At 33.5% G+C, this 23,004-nt stretch overlaps 1 protein-coding gene across 1 annotated transcript; it reads right to left on the bottom strand.

Annotated features, from left to right (window-relative positions):
* Positions 1–2,097: 2,097 nt before the first annotated feature.
* Positions 2,098–22,492, bottom strand: Lk6 (Lk6 kinase). The gene is made up of 7 exons (XM_068774342.1): positions 22,137–22,492; positions 11,983–12,171; positions 9,366–9,607; positions 6,723–6,992; positions 5,901–6,122; positions 4,945–5,144; positions 2,098–4,570 (listed from the first exon to the last, which is right to left on the bottom strand). The coding sequence occupies exons 1-7, from the start codon at positions 22,171–22,173 to the stop codon at positions 4,264–4,266; spliced, it is 1,467 nt and encodes a 488-aa protein (XP_068630443.1). The 5' UTR covers positions 22,174–22,492; the 3' UTR covers positions 2,098–4,263.
* Positions 22,493–23,004: the final 512 nt, after the last annotated feature.

Raw genomic sequence — 23,004 nt, 5'->3', positions numbered from 1 at the left:
TTGAAAATGCAAAGGGAGGGACTGTTAAAGTCGGAAGTTGCTTATTTTTGCAAAAATGTTCATTACATTCAGATTGATGCACAGGGCAAAATAAGAATCGGTTCCTATTTGCTCTTCATTTATATGCAGCTTCAAAGTTTCGGATGACTATTACTCATAGATTCTTTGAGACCGGGCACAGCAAAAATGAAGGCGACTCGATGCACGCGTGCATAGAACGTGTGAGCTAAAGAAAAATAATGTTCTCTACGTTCCAGAACAAGTTTATGCAGTTACGATGAACGTCGAGGCTAGTGGCGAGAAATATAATGTCGTGGTGATGGATCAGTCTGATTTAGTAAATATAAAACTGCTCATTGAGGGACGCAACTGGGTTCACGACTCAGAAATAAAATATCGTGGTCCAATATAATGGAAGTAAGTACGATTTTGAAGATATGGATTTAAACATTCGTGAACAGTAAGCCAGAACTGCAAAACCTGAATGAGGAGCCCGGATACGACGTGGACGCTGAAGAGGAATACGTACTCAAGGAGGACGATCACCTTTCGAGAATGCCACACTCGCTGCAGAAACTCCAATGGTTACCGAGTCGCAAGGATCTTACGACCAACAGTTTCCTATACCTAAGGCATTACACGCAGACCTGTTAAGTCTCTGTAAGTCATGATATCCCACGCCATTATCATGATTTTTATTATTATTTTTATCATCATTTTTAGTATGTGAAACTGAAGATGTAGAAGCAGGTCCCAGTTCTCAAAATTTAGCAGAAGATACACCATTTCTTTCTGAAGGTTCTCTTATGTTACGTTTTTGTGAAAATTATTTTAGTATTTTTTCTATTTGATTGCGTACTTTTATAATTATTAAAAAGGATTGCTGATGTATAAATTAAGAATATAGGTATATTTATGACAGTTTAAGATCGTAAAAACAATAAATAGAAATATGTTAATAACTATAGGTGTACCTATTAAATTTTGATGACCTTAAAATCTCTTTGACTGTGGATGTATTTTAATTGAGAATTTCGTTAATAGACTGAGAACCTGTTAATTGCAGGAAATTGTTTTTATTTTTGCTCCTTAATATTTATTTACTCAAGGTAAGTAAATTTTAAATTGTGTCGCACTAATTAGTGAGGTTGATCTAAAAGTACGACATAGCAGTATTTTTGAAGAATGGAGTTCCAAAAACTCTTTCTCATTGCTTGTCCACGTTTTTTCGGAACCTCTGTGTAAAATTTCAGCTTTTTTTTGGACAATGGTTGATGAGTTATCCAGCATCTCTTTATACATAAATATCTAAGTTACACCATTTTAAATCCTTCTTGGAAGACTAAAACTAAAAAAAAGTGGCAACTATTTAAACAAGTATTTTTAAGTAAATTTTGGCATTCAGATTAGTAAACCAAGATTATATTACATTTTTACTTATCCTGGATTACCTGATAATTAGGTTATCTGTCTCTTTATTCAAGTAATAATCCAGATTTTAATAAAAACTCGAATATAATATATATATACAGGATTGACCAGTACATTTTGTCTGAAGCTAAATAAATTTATGCAATATGATATTACTGTATTAACCATAAATCCTTTAAAGCGTAAAACGTCGCAATATACTGTTGCGGATCGGTAAGTTTTATATGTTTTATTTATTATATAAATAAAACTGAGTTGGACTCAGCGGAAACAATTTTCAATGCACAGAGGCAGTATGGTTTTTAAGTTTCTTTAACATTTTTTAATTTATAGACAAACATTTTTATCAATAGAAAATAAACGAAGCCGTTTGATATAAAAACCTTTTTGCTATACTCTGTAGTAGTTAAGAAGTTATTTATTTCACTAAATCTTTTTCCTTTAAAATTGCATTTTTGCGAATGCGGTTTTGTTCCAGGCACCCATTGAAATACTCTGCTGGTTTATGTAAATCAAAACAAAATTCATACCATTTCAATAGAATTATTTGTCACACAGGATAAATTTCCCATGATCAGCTCATAGCGATCAAGGACCATGAAAGCTGCCATTGCTAGAATAAACAGATTACCATAAAAAAGATAAGGGTAGTATAAGAAAACAAACTTTTTTAAATTCAAACATTTGTATTTAATGACAGTTTAAATCAATGATTTAGTCAAAAAACAATTTTAACAAAGTACTGCGTAGGTTTAGAATCGATTGGACATAGCCACCGGGTCACAAAATATTAATAAAATTTATATAATTCAAAATGAAAACTATAAAATTTGTGAAAATAGAAACTATAACGACCTAACAAAGGTGGCGACCGCGCGAATCTCTCCAATCAGTTCTACGCACGTTCACATGCTAGCAGGTCTACACTTAACGTTACCTCAACACTCCATTCTTTCGGCAATATAAAAGTATTCAAACTGATCACAATTTTATGGCAGCTCCATGGAACAACCATGCAACATTTCACCAACACGATTCAAGATATATGACATTTCATACAATTCAGTTCACAATTCTTTCGAAATTAAGCATTGTTGATTCAAAAGTAAATTTCTGTATAAACAATCAAAAGTATCACGCCCCTTACTCTAACACGCAGACTTGCGTGTTTACATTATAAATAGTTATTACATCTTATAACATAATTTGTCTGCCGCCAAACAGATTTAGTTCGAGGGCGCCAATGATATTATATACTTGACAGATGAGATCATATCATCTTGTCTAAGATGATGAGCGATTTGGTATTGCACATGCTAGTCTATCACGAAATCTAGTTTAGCGACGCGCTGTTCTGGGCGTATCACTTACCATCAGGTGAACGGCCAGCTCGTTTTATCACTTTAGTACAAAAAAAATTACAAAATTCTGACAATGTATGATTGACTATATGAATGTATTGAAAAAAGTGAAAATTTTGCAAGGTACATAAACAGAATCAAATGTTAGTGTGTAGTCACGAGCAGCACGCGGAGTGACGTGCGGTGTTCGATTCCTAAACACCGCTAACAACTTGAACATATTTGGCCAAAATGTCACATATTGCCCTCGACTTACAAAACTTAGCTCAATCACTCTTAATTAATGAGATGTGGTTTTCCATTGTTGGTAAAATGCAAAAAAAACAATCACATAACAGACTAGTATTCCGAACACGCTATCGAAAGTAACAAAAATTTATTTCACATTTTTTTTTATTGCAAAGGATAGGCCACGAACGGAAGTCGATCACACAATAAGCTCATTCCAAACAGAGGATTTCATAAATCCATGGGAAAACAAAAAAATAATTATAATAATCTGTTATCGAATATATATTGTAGTTCAGCACTCTGTTCATTTAATACGATTTTATCGACCAACGGTCTTTCGGCGGGCATCCGCCGCAACAAACTCACAAATACTCTACATTTTGATAAAAACTATTCAGTCGTTTTTATTTATCAATAAAAATATATCTTTAAAAGGCTCAAATTAAACTGTTACAGCTCAAGTACTGTTCACAGTAATTGCATCGGATGTGTATCACTGGAGGAAAATGTTCCGTTGGCACAGCGCAACAGCAGTTTGACACGACGTCTTACTGTTGCCGCTACGGGAAGGTTTGCTTGCGGTCGCTCGAAACAACGGCATCGCGTCACTATCTCTAAACACATTCTTTTTTTTATATATTTTTTAACTAAACTCACACAACACTTTATTTAAAAAAAAACAACTTGAAAAGTATAATTCTCAATTGTTAATTAAATGTTATTACATAGAAAACAAGTGGAGTGTGAAATTAGCATTTTATTTCTCAGCGATATTTAGTCGTTGCGAGCGACGTCGGCCAGAGATTTTCCAACGCGGTGGGACGAACCTTGTACTGTGGCGCTCGATGGAATGTGACGAGTCACTAATAAACACACGCTCGTTTGTCCGTTCGTCGCCTGCATCGTTGCGTGTTTTGGGTTTTTAGTTATGACGTCACGGGGGAGGCCAAAAAGCACTACCGCACAATATTGACTGAGGCAAATCGGCGGGTGTCTAATGCACCATACTAACAAACTCATCAAGTCCTCGGATCTGCGACCAGACACTTTCAAGCATTAAGCCGACCGAACAGCTTACAGCTAAAGTATATCTACATACAATATACTACTCTTTACAAGGTTCACTTGAAACCAATCCGCTCACAAACTAGGTAATTAAACTGTCTTTCAATACAGAGTTTCACTTGTTTCTTAGTATATAGCATGGTCGTGGAGGGAAGAATGAGAATGTATCACGGGGTTAATGCACTTGTACAGACTTTTCGGTTGGTTGTTGCAGGCGACGTCTTAGTAGCTGGGACTCTGTGGGCGGGGAGAGCCCCAGCGGTGGGTTGCACTCATCGACGCACATCCTTTGTAAAACCACGCCAGCGCGTTCCAGCTCATCCTCAATGATGTCTGGGCTCGGATGACAAGACTTGCTGGAACGCAGTGCGGCAGTGGGACGCTCCATGTAAGAGTAGTTCATGGAGAAGTGCTGCTGGATGACTCTGTTCACTGCCATGGCTGACTCCGCGAAGTTGGACAGGTTGCGTGCCGACATGTTACTGTAGAATTTAATTACAAATATAAATTAATGTACAAATTTATATTATAACTAGCTGCATGTTTGGCGAAAAAAATTTTAGTTATACTGTTCATGCTTTTAGAACTTCCAATAGACACTTGCATTTATGTTGATATGCATAAATAGTGGTATCATTGCCAGTAATAATTTTATAAACAATTATAATTGGTTTAATTTTATCTGCAGATGATCAGAAATAAATGGTCGTTAAAGAGGTGAATGTATAGCTAAATTTATTGCAAATGAGCTTTACTTTAACCCTTTCTAAGGATTTAAGGCTTTTTCCCATCAGACAGTACATGTTTTATTTAAGATTTATCACTTACAATATGGGAGCAATATTTAGGTACTCACCGCTGCATATTGCGCGGAGTTTTCAGCGGCGGAGCAGAAGCGCAGTCGGTGGGGTCCGCGCGACGCAGCCACGGATGCTGCAACACTTTCTCGGCACTGAGCCGGTTGGAAGCCTCGCGGACTAGAAGCTGCCCGATTAACTCCTTCGCTTCCCACGATATGTTTGCCCACTCTTCTTCGGGGAATGAATAGCGGCCCTCCTGTGTAAGAATGAATATTATATGTAAAAACGCTAAAAAAAATAAAAGACCTAACATAATGAATATGATGTTGATTTGGTATTAACATCATTATCACGTTAGCCATCAGCAATTTTCTAATTCCTGATGATTGTTGTCTCCAACATGTTATGATGATGACAACCTGATACTACTCGCCTACTTTACAAAAGAAATATTTTTGAAATGAAATTATGGTTTCAAATCAGACTTGTTTACCCAAGAGAATCAATTAGTATATACCAAAAATAAACCAAATAGTATATACTTAACACTTATTTAAAAGTTTTAATTTTGAATTTTGCTATAATATTAAGACATATTTGCACTAAGCAACATATTTGGTAATTCAAAGAGAGTCAAAATGTGAAATACATAAACTTTGAGGGGAAAAATTCAGAAACTTGTGCAATAACAAATGATATACAAGAGAGTAATGAATTAAATTACAGATCATTAGTTATATAAATATGATTTAGAAAGCTAGACAAAAATAATAGTATTTCATTATGTTCCGAATATAAATTTGGACCAGCTATTGCTCTTATGTAAAGCTTTTGTTCATACTAGGAGACCACACCTAGAGAGGGATGGTATAAATTGATTCCATTGGATGAAGAAATTATGAAGAGTTTTTAATTTTCTATACCGGTTAAGTGTTGTGATACTAGCTGTTGATAAAAATCCTAAGTAGGGCAAAAATTCAGATGGTATCATGCATGTATGTATAGTATGTACCTGAATTGTAGTGAAGAGCAACTCTTGGCACGCGCGGCAGTTCTCTCCACGCTCCCAGCCACAGTCGTTGCCGCAGTCGGCGCGGAAGGGCGGATACCCACACAGCAGTATGTACGCGATCACGCCGAGGGACCACAAGTCACACCGCTTGTCGTAGTGCGTGGCCGCGGAGCCGGCGAACAGCGATACTACTTCGGGCGCCATGAACTCTGCGCTGCCCACCTGCAAATTGTTTAAATTTATAAAATAACAAATCATATTCAATATATTATGTGAAGAACAAATATTTAATTATTTATAAGACTTCCACTACATTTATTGTCATATTTTTTCCAATATTCATTTGCACTTATTAGCATTACCAGACTGAGTAAGTCAAGCTGTCCGAAGGAAAGATAAATGTTGTTTTATTAATGATTTAAAATAAAACCAAACTTCGTTTAAAATTATCTAGCCTTTACTTGAATGATCCCATTTAAGAGATGTGCACCTATATACTGATTGATCACAATATGAGACACAGAGATCAGCTATGAACGGACTTCCGAAATCTCACCCCGCAGGGGGTATTGAGAGGATGTTCATAAAAAAAATACGAAAAATCAAACTGAAACAAAACTGAACTTTTAAATATCAAACTATAGCTTTATGTGTAAAACTTGGCTATAACATATATCTTTTTTTGGAATATGATAATTACCAAGAATGTTTTTGATTTGACAGCTGGTAAACAATGGCCTATCTTCGGAGGAGGCCTATACGTTTCAATGAGCGTATATGTCTATCGGTGATGTGATTGATGAAGCACATAAATTGACTTACAGGCGTCATAAGTTGCGGCGTGGCGAGTGGACTGGCGAGGCTGGAAGTGAAGCTGATCCCGCTGCCCAAATCGAAGTCGCAGATCTTGACTGGGCACAGCCTGTCCATGTAGACGCACAGGATATTCTCGGGCTTGAGGTCGCGGTGAGCCACGCCCTTGCCGTGCAGGAAGTGCAGAGCGTTGGCAATCTCGCGGACGATCTCGGCCGCCTGCGGCTCAGAAAAGTAATGATGCTCCTGTATGCGCGACAGGAGTTGCCCTCCATTAATCTGCAACAAAGATAGTGTGCTCTAAAAATCTTTTTCATGTAAAGTGCAATTAAAATTAAAATGTCTTCCGACAATCTTGACAAGACGCTGCATGTAGGCCAATGTCCAGCTGTGTACATGTGGCATGTGAAATGACGATGATGATATTTGAATAAAATTATAGAAATAATTGGTAAGTACATATATTACTGCGGTATACAATAATTTAACTGATATTCATAATAGTTATGGCAATATTGCTTTTATACAACAAAATTCATGTCAGTCCGATATATTATTGCATAATTTTTTTCTTCAGTTAATGGGTATATTAAAATATCTAATTCATCGGTATTTAATGCCGATTTTATGATATACATTTAAACCTTTCTCTCAGCTATATAAAATTCATAACTTCATAGTATGCAACTATATGCGCTTTTATAATAAACTTTCTTGTAGAAATAACACGAAATAAACTTTAAAACTCTGTCAAACAATAATTAATACAAAAAACTAATCATACTACAAAATCAATTGGACCATCTAATGTAAAGGAAGTTTGCTATTGGCTCTTCTAAAAAAAAAAAGTTACGAACTTTCATAGCTTTAAGTTGGGATTCTATGACAGGGAAGCGCCAATGATACTAACTGCAGTCAAATAGAATCTTCTAGTGTTTTTCTCTTGAAGTACATAAATCACATTAAGTTAATCAAAAGAGAAAAAAATAATTGAGTAAATAAGATTTTTTATTTAATTTTAGAAACAGAGTACAGAAATATGATTAAAGGTAAGTATAGAGTTAACACTCGTAATAGCACGTCTATATAAAGGATACTCGATGGAAAAATTTTGAAAATATTTCCTTAATATCATCACCTTGACCGTTGTCATAATAGCAACGCCCCCTCAACGACACAAGCAATGTGTACGGACATTTGTTTACATCACAATGAGGTAAATCGACGGAACATTCCCCAAACAAAGAGGCATTAATATATGCCATGTACATGTGTAACGTACAGTGAAAACATATTAAGTGAATCATCAATATTTATTTTAGAATGTAAATAAAGCCATTTAACACGATACCTACACAAAGTAAAAAACATAGCATTTATTAACACTTTATTTCATTAAGTCTTAATAGGGTTAAAATCGTTAATAAAATAAAGTTTCAAGTTTTTTAGGAATTTCAAATTTAGAACAATTACTTTTTTTTTTTAATTTGGAGGTACATTTAATTAAATTAGGTGTTGGTAGTCTAAGTAAAAAAAAAAACGATTACACTTTCCATCATTTTTTAATAGCAGACAACTCTTTGAATTAATTTTAGTTAAGGCATGATTTTTATGAGTGTTCATAAAATTCATGCCTTTTTGAACCATTTTGAGTACATATTTCTCAATGATTTACTAGCTAATCAGAAGTATGAAAATGTTAAATAATTATGATATTATAATTTAAATTATAATTATGTTTCATATTATAGTTATTATAGATAAAAACAAAAATAGAAAATGTTTCATTTGTATTATGAAATGCTGATAAATGCTGTATTGCTTAATAAATAAATGATTATATTTGTTTATCAATTTGCAATAACAGTTTATTAACAATTAGTCATGATTGCATATGCAATGGAATTTTTATTAATTAAACAATGTGTTTTTAGTAGCACTTGTTTCAATGTTGTGAAATATAAAGAAAAAAATTTATGAGTAGAAATAACATGTCATGGATTTTATGTATAAAGCAATGATTAATTCACTGTGAAACTTCTGTAATTGCTAATAAAGCTCAACTATTATATATAAGTTCTTAGAGAGTAAAATAATGACTATTTTCAACCAAATAAATGTTGATATATTTATTAACCTTTAGACGTTATTTTCATAAGAAGCACAAATTAATATAATTTAATTTACTTTGGAGACAGTTTCCGTAAAAAAATTCTCATTATATTTACTTAAAACAATTAACAAATCCGGCAAGTGTCTGAGTATATGCATGCATAAAATTCAGAAAGATATCTTTAAACTTTACATGTCTTAGTTTTAAAATTAAATTTTTTAGTTGATGGAAATACATGGAATTTGGTTTATTGATTCTTTCTTATGGCTGATACATCGAACGTTGTTAAATTTTATTTAAAAAGTTCAACTATTGACCTTCTGGGCTCTTCTCAGCAGACCTACATTCCGAGCCCGTGGAAAGCTTACTACTTATATAGTTAAATTAATTGACGATTCAAAAGAGTGTGTTCATGCTTACTTGAATATAAATATTTCTAAATTTGAATTACTGTTCAACACTGGTCATTGCAACAAGTTGCAAAAATAAGAAGTTGTATTTGATCATAGAACCCAAGTAGAAAAGATTGTTTAACTAACCTTTTCAAAGACAAGATAAAACTTGTCGGTGTCCTCAAAAAATTCAATGAGCTGGATTATGTTAGGGTGTCCCTGGCAGTAGTGGAAGGTCTCCACCTCGCGGAACACCCTCGCCCGGGCGTGTCCCGGCACCTTGTCTATGATCTTCACCGCAAACTCCCGCCCCGTGTAGATATTCACACAGGCTTGGACCGACGCGTACGCGCCCTCTCCCAGCACCTCGCCTGTCAGCTTGTACAGGTCTGTTGGGTTAAAATAAAATATATTACAGACTGATGACTTTATATTTCTATTTAATGCACGAGTAAACAAGCTTTTTTTACAAAAGACCTATCCAAATTTTAATATTTTTGGACGAGCCATAACCATAATTAGTATGAGTATTTAAAATTGTGCTCATAATATAAACATTACCATAAAAATTCTGTAATATAAAAACCTTAAATGACCCTTACAATTTTTAAAGCGGGTCGCGCGGGTTGTTCACCCCTGATATAATGTCTTAATAATAAAATATATATAAACGACACGATGAGATGCAAAACCCTTAGTAGCAGAACCTCCGGGCTTGAAGACATTTAAATGAGTGCAAGATGTCTCATAAATCGCAAAAGAAACCACAAAAATACAAGTCTTTTTATTTATCAATCACTCTATTTACCTAATATATATATGCATGGTAGCGTCCTCTTGAAAATTTTTTTACCTTTACATTATTATTATTGTTTGAAAGCCATTCAGAAACAATATGGTTTACAAATATTACCGTTAGTTGTTTATTATTAAAATTTATGACAAGCCTTTCATTTACCCTTGAGCAATCGATGGCGCTTTGAGTATTGCGCCCTTGTTTCTGTGAGAATAATTATAATATGGGCTCACACGTATAGTAGAAAAGCTTATTGTGAATGACGGAGGGTACGATGCTCTCGAAAAGGGTCGGATTAATATTTAATAATGTGTAACTAGCGTATGATGAATTGGTACTACTACTTCGCTTGCTCGGTAATTAAGTTTCTAACTTTAAGAGTCCCATTCATCGTCATCATTTCATAGAATGTCCACTTCTGGACTTCTGCCTCTTCCATAGATTTCGAATAAGACCGATTGGAAGCGTCCTGCATCCAGTATTTTCCGACGATCTTAACAAGGATATTTATCGTCCTTATAGATGGACGTCCTCTTACGCTTGCTGATCAGTGGTCTCCACTCTAAAGCCCTCTCCGTAACTCGATGCTATCACTATGAAGTCTCGAAGTTATTAATGCAACATTACGCTTTACAAGCTATTAAATAGATTCGAATAAGTATAACGGTTGTGTTATTGGCTGTCAATAACATCAATAGAAAATTCTGGAACGTTTACCGATACAAAGAAAACGGTCAATTAGAACAATAGTGTTACGTATTGCTTATTTAACTGTTGAATGTTGGACGAACAAAACATTGTAACAGAGGCCCTCGTGGTTACTAATTACTCATTACGTCTTTGTTGTAGGATTACCATACGTAACGTTTACCAACAATTGTCATTCTCTAACACGTTTGATGCCGCCTTATTTAATTACGATAATGTAAAATATGTGTAGAACTGATTAGCAAGAAATTTAGTTTATGATTTTTTTTAATGACAAATACTGCGTGACAATAACCTTTAGCGCTTAACTCAAATCTCTTTATTTCTTTTTTACGAGAATCTCAGCACTGCCACTTAAATCCAATATGTAATTTGACAGTATTAGGAGGTTGCTCTATAGAGTGGGCGTAAAGGATTCCGAGAGGGAACCTCTTAAGCTGTTAATTGATATGCATTTAGTATTCCGATATGAAGTTGCTACGCTAAAGGTGCTAGTGGAGTGGCCGATACTCCCTCCCGTCTCGCCGCGTGCATACCTAAGGCGCGGTACAGCGGTTTCGGTAGCACCACAATACAAATGATCATTTGTTTTTAAACAATGTCCGTATAAAATTGTATAAAATAATAATAAATTTAACAGGTCAATGTAAAGTACGTTAAACCTTCAAACGATTATATAATACAAAAAGCACTGAATGTAAACAAACAATGACGAGACACGATGACTAATAGTTTGTCTGGAAACAGTCGGCAGACTGCGTTTGGAACCGGGTGGTGTGGGCGTCAGAGGATGACTTCATACATTGTTTATGCGGACACAACACTTTTACCTTAGGCAGTCGTATTAGGAAAATTTGTCTAAAATTTAGTGATGATTAGTCACTGTGACGTCGTTACAATAGCTGTATATAAATATACTTCATAAAATTAGTAACTATTGTGGGCAACCGTGTACGGTATATACACTACTGTCGTAATGTTCCTCATTTTTACTCTTGTAAGAAAATTCTAATACAGTGTGAAGGATTTTTAAATGATACTACGTTTTCAAATTGACAATTACCAACTGCAAGGTATTGCCTCCTCCAAAGATCGCTACTATGACCGGTTTTGGTTTTGAGGTGCCTGCATCCAGAGACCTCCCTCGACTTTTTCGATTATTTTATTTTATTTTAGATTTATTATACATTTTTCTTTTTAAAAAAGTATTCTGTTATTATGGAATACAGCTAGGTTATTAAAAATAAAATCGGTAAGTACCTTGGAAGCAGGAGGTGACGACGGAGCTGCCGGAGCGCTTCTTCCTGCGGCGCTTCCTGCGTGCCTCCTCCTTGCGACGCTGCAGCTCCTCGCTGTCGGCGATGGCGACCGGCGCCGACGGCTCTGCGCCTCGCGCGCCCTCGTCCGACTCGCGTTCGCTGCCCGACTGGCTGCTGCAGCGTCCGACTCCTGCACCACAACAACATCACACGTTTATTATCCCGGCCCAGACACAACTGTGAAAGTATCGCAAAAATAGACAAAAATATTCTAAAAATTCATTCGATAGGTTGTTTAATCTTTGCAATATTTTCTTTATAATTACATAAATATAAATAAGCTGCCACAGGCCTACATTGAGAGCCCAATGAATGCCTTCTCAAACGCCTTGTGGGTGGAATTTCATAAAATTCCGTTCTTACTCGATTGCTGAACTTTTCTCGATGAAAGGAATACTCTTACCAAACCAAGTCTCTAAACTCTATGGTTCTAGAGACACCATAATGAGTCAATACATGAGAGAAATATGTTATCTAGTGATGTAGTGTTAAGGTGGAAATTAGCGCTAATTATTGAGTTTTTGTCAATAAAGACAGAAGGTTTTATATCCAGAACTCAGCAAGTCCGCCAAACGGCCTAACAGTGTAACACGAAAAAAAAATAGATATTTATGATAATGATATCAATGGCAAAAGCTTATGTAGTTATTAGACGAAAATGGGCCATGATATTTTATACACAAGTTGCACTGATATGATTATTTATTGTCATTAAAAGGCCTTTGTCTTCGTGAGCACTTTGGATAAAAACAAAACAGATAAGACAAGACGAATTTCCGATACTCGTGGACACAATTGGAGCATTTTTTTAATGTGATAATGATGAGTCGAAAAATCGAGAATGTCAGTGGCTTTCAAAGATTATGTAAAATTAACTTATATTTCAAGTACGCTTTACGTATGTATTGCGCTATTTCAGAAAGTTCTAGCATTATTAGGAATGTTGAGTTTTATGTTTTTTTAGATCTTACATAGTGAACACTAGCATTACGAATGTGCGCGTTTTCATTGTCCGAGTTAAACGAATGAAAACATTAATAACTGTTGAAACTCATTGACCTTGTTTTCTTAATACACGTAATCATATTGTCACATATTATTTGTATCATAGATATGAATGAATCGTTTTCACTATCAATTTTTCGCACATTCAATCACAAGTTTATGAATATTCTTAGCACCTCCCTTTATCTTCTTGGAATTGCAACGTTCCCACTGCTGGGGCATAGCCTTGGTTTATCGTATATCACAATATCGATTCCCGCTGTCGATGATTCTCACTTTGCTTTACGTGCCAAGCCATTGTTTGATTTTGGCGTGATCGGCATATGTATCAAATGGAGTCATTTTGAAAAGCTTTGACAGACAGCCCTTTTATATTATTTAAATGTCAACAGAAGGCTGGCTTTATTAATTAAAAAGTTAATATATTTTTACTAATTCGAATATTATGTTTATTGGTACGGTCAATATAAATATACAAGTTTTTGTTTGTTTTTGGATTTTACTTCATTAAAATATAGTTTAATGTAATATAAAATTACCCTATATCTTTCGAAAATAATGCTAACTTGGTTTAGTAAGCGAATGTTTATTCTAGTATGTTTGACATGAGTAAAATTATTATGCTGTACAAATTTAAATTGTCTTTTGTGCTTGTGACAAATAAGTATTTTATTTTGTAACGAATCGATAGATAATCGAGGCAGCATTGGAACATGTCGCTATGAATACGATTGTGACGTGACGTGTGGCGTGAGTGCAGCTGAGTTGGCAAACAAAGCGGGGTCAACGACCGGCCGCGCCCACTGCGTACGCGCCCACGTATACGATCATTCCAACTCCAGCTCTTGGATTTTACCTACTTTTCATTAACTCTGTGTAAATCGGTATTATCTTCATTCATAAACAAGAAATTTTTATATAGGACGCCTGTTTTCGTATAGCATCTACCTTCTAGCTGTCTCTCGCTTTCTCTGCGTGGCTCGCTCTTCATTAAGTGTAATTTCATTAAATTCACTCTCGGTAATCACAAACTAAAAAATACTCTGGCAAGTTATATACTCGTAAGTTAATAGTTTATTTATATAATATAATTTCGTAAAATCTTTTGGGGTTTAATTTTGTTTACACTTTTTACATATCACCTATGTTAAAATTTAGAAGCAGTAACTGTAACAAGGAACAGAGTTGAGTTTATCTAGTCATTATTGCTTCCTTCACTTAATCGCTTTAAAATATTACCTACGTGTTCCACTCAGGGTGACGTCTTCCTTCACGTTGCTGTATTGAATGATTCGTTGTTCGAAGGCAATATCTGGCGAGTACGTGACTAATTTTACTACTGCACTACATGATTTATTATTAATCAACTTCATGCTTTATTATCACTGAGTAAAGATTAATCTGCTGTACAAATAAAATAATGAAGTACGCCCTATACAAGCTTGTCTCAGAATAATGAAACGTGCTTTGTATAGTCATGGTCAGTAGCATAATAATTTTAATAACGAGAATTACATAGTCTGTGTAGTATGTTTGTATAGGCTCTTTTCTTATTATAGATTAAACTGTCTATTCTAGTTCAATAGTAAACACCGGCAAGAGTAGACGTGTTACAAATTCATGATTATTTTTTTATAAATAATTATCATTCTGAATGTCACCCTAACACCAAAGTAAATTATTTTACTTTGCACTGGTGGCTTATGCGGCTAAGAGTAGAAGATTATATATATATATATATATATATATATATATATATATATATATATATATATATATATATATAGGTTAAGATCATAAATGTGCATAAAAATTGGGAAACTATTTAAATAATTAAAAACTAAATATTTTTATTTTTAAATTCTATCCCATACAGAAATGCGCAATTTACGATTACAACTGAACTTAAACCATAAAAAAACAAACCAAGAAAGTTGCCAGGCTTAAATACACCAAAGTGAGATTTTGCTTTTGTTCTTTACTTAGCTTTTACTGTATGTACATACATTAATTAGCTTTAATAGTTTAAAAGTAATAGAGATAAAGTAAAATAGCATGGCAGACAACGCGGAAATCATACAAGTTATTTTGATGCTATACAAGACAATGTATTCAGTCATATAATTGAACAACAGCTTCAACTAGAGCATTGTGCATTGCACTTCAAAAGCCACTTTCATATGAAGTAGGCATAGCGTTTCAAGTAGCGTACATAGCGAAAAATTATCAAACAAAATGGAAACTATATATTGTTGTTAAATGTAAATAAACAAAAGAAAATATGTCTAAATTTCATATAAAACCATTGAAACTTTCTACCCAAACTATTATATACATTTCACCTATCTACGCATTCATCACGATACCTCTGGAACCATCAGACTTAGAAACTTGAAATTTAGTAACACTATTCATTTTAAGTTGAGGTCAGCTAATATCGAATTTTATGAAATTCGACTATCAGAGAGTAAGCCCAGTGAGAGACGTTAATTAAAAATAAATATTTTCAAATTGTAGCTCGTGTAGATATAAAACTTGGCCAGGATATATACCAATATTATTTATACTTGGAAGACAAATGACCAACCACTTGTCTTCCAAGTACTATCCAGATAATAATAAATGCCAAAAAATAGAGAACACAAACGGATATGATGAACAGAATAAATATAAGTAAAAGTTATTAATAATTAAGTATGTAGGGACCGGTTTAAACGAAGCTACTTCGTAAAGAAAGGCTTGGCAGCAGTCTCATCGTTGTAATACTTGTGTCAAAGGTGAATGTCGGATTTTTAGTAAATTGTGTGAGGTGTTTGCTTGATGACAACATTTAAGGATTTTGTAATTAGAGAAGGTGAGGATGCGGGTTGATCCTGATTATATTACATGCATGCTATATGCACACATAGCTTTAAATTAACAATTTCTTGAAAGACAGTATAATTTAATTGACAATATAAATTAAACTTCATATTTTAAAAAACTGGTAACCTTTTATGAGACCATAAAATTCATGCCTTATTAGAAAAGGCCAATCGATGCTTCACAACGCACCGCCCACCCTTTGCCTTGATCGGATACAAACAACGGTTTAACAAATGTCGCACTAAAATCGAAACTATCAAGGCCGGCAGAAAGAAGGCTGTCAATAATAGCTTCATTAAGAACACGCACCGAAAGGCAAGGAGTAAATAAGTCGACAAATACTAATTATGTCAATGCAAGATCAATTTACATTGTCTAATAGTACAAACATTAAAAACAATTACCGTATTTAAACGGTGTATTCGTTGATATTGAAATGTTTTTTAAAAAGATAAATATTGTGAAAGATTAATACATTAATTTTAAATAAAGAACATAAAATGTGTCACGCTCAGTATAACTGGCCACTACGACAACAATACTTTTATATTAAATCATTTTCGGGCATTCGAATACAATTTCGAACGCCGATTAGAATTAGGACACCATCTGTGATGTAGGTGGTCGCTGTCGTTGCCTCAGGGTAGTGTGTAAATTGTAAATACTCTCTGTGCTTGTTGATAGCAATTATTTATAAAATAGTAAGAAGGACAACGAAGGATTCACAATAATATATATTTCGTCATAAACGTACAAATTAAAAATTCAGCCGGTAATAGAACCGCGAAATATTTCTTCTGTGTCGTTACGCGACGAACTCGCGTTGGTGCCACGTGGCAGATCCAAACGACGTGGCAGCTTACGTAACCTACCAGATGCCGATTGGACAAACATCTTTCGGTGTGCGTCTCGTTAATCAAATTAATAAAACTCATCCGTTTGTAAAGAGACTATTTTGTTGTTGTAAAATAACAATTTATTTCACTACAAAGTAAGTACTCCTTGTTTAAAACTTCAACTAAAATCCACAACAGAAAAATAAATTGATTATTTTCAATTATACATTGTAATATACATATGTACACACGCGAATGTAAAGAGACCCATTAAATACTTATTTTAACTCTGAATACTTTACAATATACAGTTTTAATTACAAATTTCTTTTATTAAAAAGAAATTTAAGACTAGTTTAATTATAAACAGATTTTAAATTATAATATTAACTATTATTTACTTTATCTATTGTGTCACATTGAAGTTTTTTCCATGCTACAAACTATTCAAAAGACATATAAAAACGACCTTCAAGTACTTGACAAAGATAAATAATATCCTCATTACAGCGGACGATGTATGTTTCAGTAAACATATATTGTGATTATTTAAAAGACATTAAATCATCCGTATTAACAATCAACAATAGTAATACTTTGTACATTGAAAAACTAAATCTTATTAGAAATCGCAAAATCACTTTGATTATAACAGTTGCAGATAAGATAAATATAACTTTTGATTAAAAAATAGTAACTGATAAAAAGCTAATATCATATTTTGGAATATTATATAATAATGATATCTAAATATCAATAATAATATAATATACTATTAAAACTCATTTTTTTACTAGATGCACAAATGCTGATTGTTAGCGATATTTTACTTTAAAATTTTATTGATATTCGATACATACGGGCAGTAAAAAATGTTTTAAATAAAGAATGTACACTCTACTTCTCTTGTCACCGTGGCGCCCTCAGCCGACAAGTTTCTACTTTCTAATCTGTCCGGCATTTGAATGCACTCTCGTTTACCGAACGCAAAGCCAATACTTTTGTATACCCTTAGGCGGTAACAAGCTACTTTCTAATTGCCTGCTAATGCCCTTACAGTTATAGAGCCGAACACGTATCAGATATTTATAAGGGGGTAGACGCAGTAACTACGTGAAGTTGTCACTCACTGCGTCAGTGACCGAATACAGTATATATAAAATCAATGACGAAACGTTTCATTTACAATCTGAATAAAATTCAGTTTAATAATTTAACTCCATTAAATAATATTTGCACCGCGAGTGATATACAATATATACTGACTCATGATATCTCTGCAACCATTAAACCAATCCTTGGTCACTTGAAATTTGGTAGAGATGTTCTCTCGTTGAGTAGAGGATAGCCAAGATTATCATATTATACGAAATTAGCCGTTCATTAGGTATAAAGCTAGGCCATGGCATTTTTTTCTCCATGTTAAAAGTTGCCGAGAATGGTGTAAGTGGTGTAATTTCATAAAATTACACCTAAAAAGGCAGTGCCAGGGCGTTTAAAATATAAAAAGTAAATTGTCAAGCAGGCGAAGCAGACAGAGGACAGCTTGTTCACGCATATAACTGTAAATAACTAAAAAAGAACGAAGGCTATCAGTGCGAATTTAATTATAACCATATATGGTCAGAATTTAGGTGATAAATCTCAACAGATAATATATTTTCAATATGAAATTGAGAAAATGTATTTAAAAGCAATTGTTTTTAAATTTGAACGAAGAGTACCCAATTATAAACAAAATTTTTTTACCTAAATTATTTCTTTAGCGAATCCAGTCTATATGAATTAAAATTACAAAAAATTTTGCCGTAATTCATGCCGACGTAATTAAATTGTGTCTACTGACGAAGCTATGAATCAAAAACGTATTTTTTCACCACATTTGTTTTCAATATACCTAAATGTTAACCAGAACTATTTTTATCCTTGTAAAAGAATGTTTGTCAAAAGTAAAAGTATTTCGTAAGTCGAAAGCTTAACTAATTTGCAACTGGTTCTACTATTGTCAACTTGCCCAATATCACCTGCGAAACAATGACCGGTGCCTACTTATTCGCCAATAAAAATTATTGCCACGACTTGTGGCAAATGCTGAATATTTTATTAGCAGGAAATTTCTTATACTTGTGTGCATACAAAGTGACACATTGTATATTGTATTCTATCTGAATTAAACATCTAAGGAAAAGAAAACTACTTATTATCATTAATCCAATTCTAAATTAATTTTTATGACGTACCATATATCGTGTGTTTAACTATTTGTAAATAATACAGCGGTTTATTGTCACTGAGTCTAAGTAGAGTCATATTTAAATTTAAACCTATAATATATATAAACATTTATATAAGGCAACTTAAAATAGGTTAGTAGATTTAGTGAAAGCATTTGCTAAAAGTTACATTGAAAGTTAGGGTGGATAAAGGAAGGGGAAACCTGAAGTTCGGTACATGAACACGAGAAATCGATTCGCAAAACCAGACGCAGTGCAGGGAGGCGGAGTGAGGAGGGAAGGGTTGTGCATGACGCGGTAATAAGCGAAGTCCGTCACGGTCAAGGTTACACCGATTCGATAACATAAACAATTGAATAACGACTCTAATTTTGAACACGTTAGAAAAAAAATTTTCTTATAAATATGCGTTGTTATAAACTTTACTCTTCTATACTTATGATATTCAAATTTGAATAACTTGTAATATTTTTTGTAAAGTTGAAACAGTTTTAAAAATTATAAAACTAATTCTAAAAATAAAAAGAAAAATACCAAATGGCACATCCGACTTTTATTATACTTATGTGTAAATGCAAGCCGAGTGCGCAGTTCAGTGTTAGGTGACCTTGGCCGTGGACTCGGAGCGTTTCGCCTGAGCGGCCATGTTGGAATGACATCGTCAAGAATAATGAAATTGTGTTAAATTATATACGCATTCCATTAGCAAGACTTAATTTGTCAAGCGCCAACTACAACACAAAAGATTATTCTTATGGTTAATTTATAATTTTTACTAAAATTTGACATTAAAATTGTATATTTTGATGAAATTCTTTAACAGCGTAAATCATTTATCCTTTGTGTACTACAATCTAACATAATATAATTGTCAGACTGCTTTAATCAGAAATGTGTCTAAGTACACATTTAGATAAAATATAACCTTTCGCCAAAAATTGCAAGCTTAAAAGAATAAATATATAAAAAGATTTCTGCATAATTCCTCGGGTCAGCAGTATCAATCTAATTTATTGCCAACTCCGTAAGGCATCTTAGACGAATATATAATAATATAATTAAAAGTAATGTGCCTTAATTATCTTATATATTTTTATGTGTATATATAGTACTTTGATCAGTAGAGAATGCTAAAGGCATTACAAAATGTGTAAAAAGAGTAAATTAATAAATATATAAAATACTCCATTATTTATAGCGAATCCAATACATCTTTTTACTTGCCCTCTAAACGAATACCTTTGTCAAATACGTTTAAAAATTTTAAATACAATAACAATTAACTATCGATAACATTGTATTTGAAAACGTGGGTAGATCGAACTAGAATTAATGGTAACGGGCAATTACCGCATGCTTTGAGTATAGTAAAGCATTTCGAATTTTTTATTTCGATACTCGGTAAAATAAAAAATAACACCGTTTCAATTGAATATCTAGTTTCAATACATTCCTGATTTAGTGTATAATGAATAATTTCGAATAAACAAATAAAAACTAAAAGAAACAAAAATTATACAAACAAGTTTTATTTTGACGTGTTCCTTTTGCACGAACAAAGGCAACCATATCATATTGAAAACAACTTGTCTTGCGCTTACGTTATGTCATAAGGTCTTAAGAGACCATTCTAACCGACGAAAGGTATTTATTATTTTATTTAGGTGAATATTATAACCACAATTTTCTTAGCAACGACCGCAATATTACAGTTACTAAAGCATATATTAAACACAATCAAAACGATTATCACTAAGTTGAAAAAAAACTCTCATTAACTATAAGCCTTATTTGCAAATGTCATTGTTAAATGAACTCTCTTAAAATAAAAAAAAATAATTGACGTTCAGTAGCAAACTTCTATAATAAATCGTGGAACTTATTTGTTATTACAACGCAGAGAAGTTGACGAAATAGGTCGCAATTTCTATTAAAACTATTCTACTTATTTGAAACAATTTATTAGCATTAAAGTAACTTTTTGTTGTAACGAGTTTGAAACAGAATAAGCTAAGTTTAAAAGCGGTGACGTAAAATAAAAAATAAACTTCGGTTACCAACCGATATTTATAAACATCTCGAATTCAGCCAGTATTTCAAAATGAGGAGTATTATGAAACATAAGGGTTCTGTGACCGGTCATCGGACGAAAGACAAATGAACTCTGACATTTGAAACATAGCTACATATGCTGTATAACCAGGATTAAATATCATTCATGTATGATATTCATGAAAAAACTATTTATGCTGGCTATATTTCAGCGTAAAAACACTAATGTAAACAGATCGTGGTAAGAGATAAAAATATAGTCTGTAATCTTTTTTGTGTATTATTCACATTGCGTTGATGAATTAATACAATTAAACGAGCAATGACCTGCAGAAACAGCGATGTAGGTCGAATAGAATAAGTAGTGTATAATTTCTTTTGCCTAATGGATTAGACCTTGAGTCGTAAGCCTTACCAACCAATGGTAATATAATAAATCCAATTGTGAATGCAGCAACAGCTCACACTAACAGCATACAGATGATAATTATAGTACGTCTTCTTGTTGTCCTTCATGACTTTATTTTGTATTACAAGTTAATGTTTTTTTTATTCATAAAAACATTATAATCTGAGCCTATAAATACTAATTTTATTTAAAGGAAATAAAAATAAACGCGGGTATGGTTAATTAATACAAACTAATGTTTAGTGCTCAATCAACAAAAAAAAAATTAGACTTCTAACTGGAAGTTTTTTCTGTGGTTAACTCTGGGATATTTTTAAATAATGTATAGAGAATAACATAAAATGATTTATTCTGTTATTTATAAAACATTATATAAGAAAACTTCTATTTAGTGTACACAAAAATATATACTTTGGAAAACCTGGGTTTAATCCTAAGTCCAGAGTTTATCGGGATTTGGTATACATTAATAGGTTAAATGGATCACCATTGGTTTTGGTGGCCATACAAATCCATTTGTTCTTACGAATATAATAAGATTCGGTATACAAGACATACTTGACTAAAAATATTATCGAATAAGTTTTTCATTGTAATGGAATAGTTGCAGACTTCGATCTCCAAATTACACAATAGCTGTGAATTATGAAAGAGTAGTAATTCTTATATTCCTGTTAAGAAAAAACTAACTTACCGCTGTCTACACTCTCTTCAGATATCTTCTTAACCATTCTGATGTTTGCCTGATGCTTTGATACAACGATAATAAAATATTACGAGTAGGTGTTACTACTCTTGTGAAGCCGCTTTCAAACTTGTGCGATAGTCTTCTCGACGTGAAATCGGAACGGCGTTAAAGACAAGATATGGAAAATAACGCCAAAATGTTAAAAAAAAATACAAGCACCACCGTCGAGAAGGATTCACGGAAAATGTGCCCCGGAAGATATTAAACAAACACTGTTAGAAGGCGGAATGAAAAAAAACTACTTGGGGTATCTTTAGCGATCCATCCTACACACGCCCGCCCGTTCGATGTTCTGAAATCCAACTGGCGAAAACAGCCGCTTCATGCCGGGCGGTGCGGCGCATATTACCAGTCCTCCCGTACCTCACCCGTGCCCCGCAAACTGAGCGTCGTCGTGCTCCCCACTCACGCATGCGTACTCTCTCGCACGCTGACGTGTTTACATGTTTTTTTCTATTTTTTCTCTTAATCGCTAAGCTGTCAATTTATATTGTTAATTTTAAATCTCCATTTTCCCAGCGTATATACTAAATAGTTATATTAGTATAGAAATATTTAGTAAAGGTTTATTATTGTTGATATAGGTAAACTTTCATACAAGAAAACCTATGTACATAAACTGTAAGAAACCTCTTATCAGAAATCTTAGTTAAGTCATATTTACTGTTTTTGAAATCGATTTTAAATATAACTGTTCTAGTGACGCGAATGTTAATGCATTTCAATTAAAGTAACCATTATCCCTGTAATGATAGGCCTACACGTATTAGCACCCTTATAAAGTTATCAAAAATGATGCCAATTTATAGAAGTA

The sequence above is a fragment of the Battus philenor genome, unplaced genomic scaffold, assembly GCF_028537555.1.
Source record: "Battus philenor isolate CCGP_79_NKW_IND1 unplaced genomic scaffold, ilBatPhil1.0.hap1 SCAF_7, whole genome shotgun sequence".
Taxonomy (NCBI): Eukaryota; Metazoa; Arthropoda; class Insecta; order Lepidoptera; family Papilionidae; genus Battus; species Battus philenor.
The sequence above is the reverse complement of the archived record's forward strand: the minus strand, read 5'-3'. Positions and strand labels throughout refer to the sequence as shown.